This window comes from Thalia democratica, chromosome 7 (assembly GCF_965202585.1).
Source record: "Thalia democratica chromosome 7, ktThaDemo2.hap1.1, whole genome shotgun sequence".
Taxonomy (NCBI): domain Eukaryota; kingdom Metazoa; phylum Chordata; class Thaliacea; order Salpida; family Salpidae; genus Thalia; species Thalia democratica.
In genome coordinates this window covers 28,059,533-28,062,742 of record NC_139171.1, presented here as the reverse complement: position 1 = coordinate 28,062,742, position 3,210 = coordinate 28,059,533, and the positions used below count along the sequence as shown (strand labels likewise).

Genomic DNA, 3,210 nt, shown 5'->3' with positions numbered 1-3,210 from the left:
AAAACTTTCATACATTAAAATTTCCGTAAAATTTTATTTTAAAAATATGATAGACACCACAACAAATTTGTGGTAGTATTTTCTGCTGATTTTCTAAATTTTTCTTTGTAAATACTTTCCTAAAATCTCAATACTTTGAATATTATATAGTTTAAGTGATATTAAAACTTAATTAACCCTTGTCTTCCTATTGAAGAATAAATATATCAAAATCAAGTTTAGTATGAGTTAACTTAAGAAATATATCATAGGAGTGATAATTTTTTATTGTCTGTACTTTATAGATGTTTTTTTTTACATTTTTTCTTAACAATTAAACACAAAAATAAGCTTGAAATATAAACACTATGTTTTCCCAAACTTGGTTTTTGTAGTTGTTAATGGAGTAAAAGTTTAGTTCTTTTTTGGTTTAGAGTTATTTCCTGACTTACTTTCATCATGAGTTTATTTAATTTTTACTGTTTTCTTTTTTTTAATAAAACGCTGCCCTGAAACCTTATTTGAAAATAGAGTTTTAATGGAATTGCAAACTTAAGAATTATTTATCTGTTTGTAAAAAAAGTATTATAATGAATGTTTAATGAAGTTTCAACTTCAAAATAATTTTTCAAGGTTCGCAAATTTAATCCAAAAAGCTTTTTTTTTTCGAAGAAATTAAAAAAACTTAGTATGTTTTGTTATATCGCTCCCAGTACATTATAAAAGCTTGTTTTCAACTAAGAAGAGAAATAATTTTAGTAATTTATTAAAACTGGTATCCTCATATGCTTTTTTTAGACTGAACATTTACACTGTGCGGACAGTCATGGAGTATCAGCACAAAAGCATTCATTCAACACGTCAAACCCCTTTATAAGTCTTTAAAAATCGTAATAAAGGGTAGTAAGGCTGGAAAATAAACAAGTCAATTATTAAGGTTTTATTTTATGCCAGACTTTATTTAAGACTAACGTCCGCATATCTATCCCGAATCTTTAAAAGTAAAATGTAATAAAGATGATATTTATTGGTCCTGCTGTGCTAGTAAAAAGAAGAAAATTAACAGAAAATTTAAACCAGTTTTTGTTAAAATTCGCAGACTTCGGGCTCCATACGAAGCTTTAAAAACTAAAGTAGAAACTGAAGTATTCAGTATTATTTAGAGCTTTAAATACAAACAAAGCCAGTGGTGAGGATAGTATTTCTGTAAAGATCATTAAGAAAAAAATTAACTATATAATTCGAGTTCTTGATAAACTAGTTAACTAAGTATTTCATGGAGGTGTATACTAAGAAAGCTTAAAATTACAAAAGTAATACCAACTATTAAAGGAAAATATCGACCTATTCGACTTAAATCTAATTAAGAAGAAATAGTTCAAAAAATTCTACACTCGCTTGTACAGTTTTTTTCTAAAATTAATGTTCAAAACATTTCTTAATTTTGTTTAGAGAGAGTCATTTCACCCTTTTGTCATTTCTATACTTTGCTTTGTCAGAGTTTGTTGGAAGGTTACTGTATAACTTTGATAGGGAAAAGCAGTTTTTGCAGTTTTTTTGGATTTAAGTAAAGCATTTGAAAGTGTAGATGTGAAAATCTTACTAAGAAAAAATGATTGTTATGGTGTAAAAGACAATGTGAATTTACTTATTAGTTATATCTAGATGAAAACAAAAACAATAACCTTTGAAGGATATGAGTCAGTCTGAGTACCACAAGGCTCAATTTAGTATTATTTTTAAAAAACATAAATGACTTACAGAATAATAATCTTCTTAGCGTCGGTTAAAAAATAGTAAATCTAGCTTTAAATTTTTAACTAGAACAATTAAAACTTTTTTTTAAATATACATAAAAGTTTTAAAAATGTACTATATAGGTAAAAAAATTGCATGCTTTTCTAAACAAAACAAATATATTTGTGTTACAAAACAAGAAAGTAAGAGCAATTTTACTAAAATCGTATGGACTAGTTTAGCATATTAAATTTAGTTTATTTGATAATACAACAAAAAAAAAGTGTGATAAACTTAACTGTTATTTGATGCACAATGTTTAGTATAATTTTTTATAAACTTTAAATGAAGATAAATAATAAATAGAAAATGCTTAAAGGTTTTATAGTTCTTAATAAATACGTAAAAAATACAACTTTAGAAAATAAAATTTAAAAAAATAATAAATAAAACCAAGCGTTTAAAATTCAGCTCTTTTTTTTTAACTGATGAATTTCTCCCATGTTATCGAACATCATCTTGGTGACGTAGCAGCCCAAAACCCCCACAGCCGAAACCACTGACATCATCATCAGAGGGAGAAACTCGTGCGTTGTCGAGTATTTGGTGAAGGGAAATAAACCTATGAAGAACAACTCGCACAGGAGCAAAAAAGTCAGGTAGCACCTTGTAAATAAAGTGGCAATTTTGTTTTCTTTCTGGGGTAATCCCCTTTTCTGAGATGTAAAGACGAAATTGAAGCTTAAGAGGTTGTATATTGCCCACAGTAAAAACCTTAAAGGTATTAAGAACTGGTCGTGTAAAAGTAGGAACATAGAGTAGTGTCCCACGTATTGAAGGACGAAGAATAGGACGCGGTCCTTGTGGTGATGACCGTGAAAAGCAAGGATGGTGGCGGGTATGACGGACATCAGTATGTCTTTCTCGTGGACGTGCCAGCCGAACATGAAGGATGATAGTGAGCATATTTGAACCCCGCGAACCAGATCCATCGCTCTGCTGCCGAACAGTGGTTGAAAAAATAACCTGTTTTAGATCGGTATTAAGCTAAATTAATTTTTACTTACTGTATTATGTATTAAACATAAATTAATCGTGTGTTAAATATTTTAGTAATTTGTTTATTCTTCTTTAAATTAACCTTATTTATCAATATGCTGTTTAAATATATTTAAATGGTGTAAAATTTACAAACTTGTACAGGCAGGATAGCATTGACACGAATGTTAGGACGAAAGTTAGGTTGGATAGTTGGAAGCACGTTGTGGTCGCAAATCTGCACCAATGCATTACAATTAAATAATTAAAATTTGTTACAAGGCTATTTGTATATACTAACTTTTAAATTAACAGTTAGTCCTTTAAACGCTTGGTGGCTTTATTATAGTATGTATTATAGTCGTTTTCTATTTAGCGGTATTTTCCATTTTAATACTTTTTGTATCGTTTTGGCGTGAGTTTCTAATTGCAAATTGTACAACTAATTGCGTCTTG

General features: G+C 28.6%; 1 protein-coding gene across 1 annotated transcript; it reads right to left on the bottom strand.

Annotated features, from left to right (window-relative positions):
• Window positions 1-2,183: 2,183 nt before the first annotated feature.
• Window positions 2,184-3,006, bottom strand: LOC145841221 (dolichyl pyrophosphate Glc1Man9GlcNAc2 alpha-1,3-glucosyltransferase-like). Its single transcript, XM_082948588.1, has 2 exons — window positions 2,912-3,006; window positions 2,184-2,742 (listed from the first exon to the last, which is right to left on the bottom strand). The coding sequence occupies exons 1-2, from the start codon at window positions 3,004-3,006 to the stop codon at window positions 2,184-2,186; spliced, it is 654 nt and encodes a 217-aa protein (XP_082804714.1).
• Window positions 3,007-3,210: the final 204 nt, after the last annotated feature.

Excerpts from the sequence above, each read along its gene's own strand:
- LOC145841221 (XM_082948588.1), bottom strand. The coding sequence starts at position 3,006 with ATGCATTGGTGCAGATTTGCGACCACAACGTGCTTCCAACTATCCAAC. Across the intron at positions 2,743-2,911 it reads ATGCTATCCTGCCTGTACAA|GTTATTTTTTCAACCACTGT; the intron begins GTTTGTAAATTT and ends GATCTAAAACAG.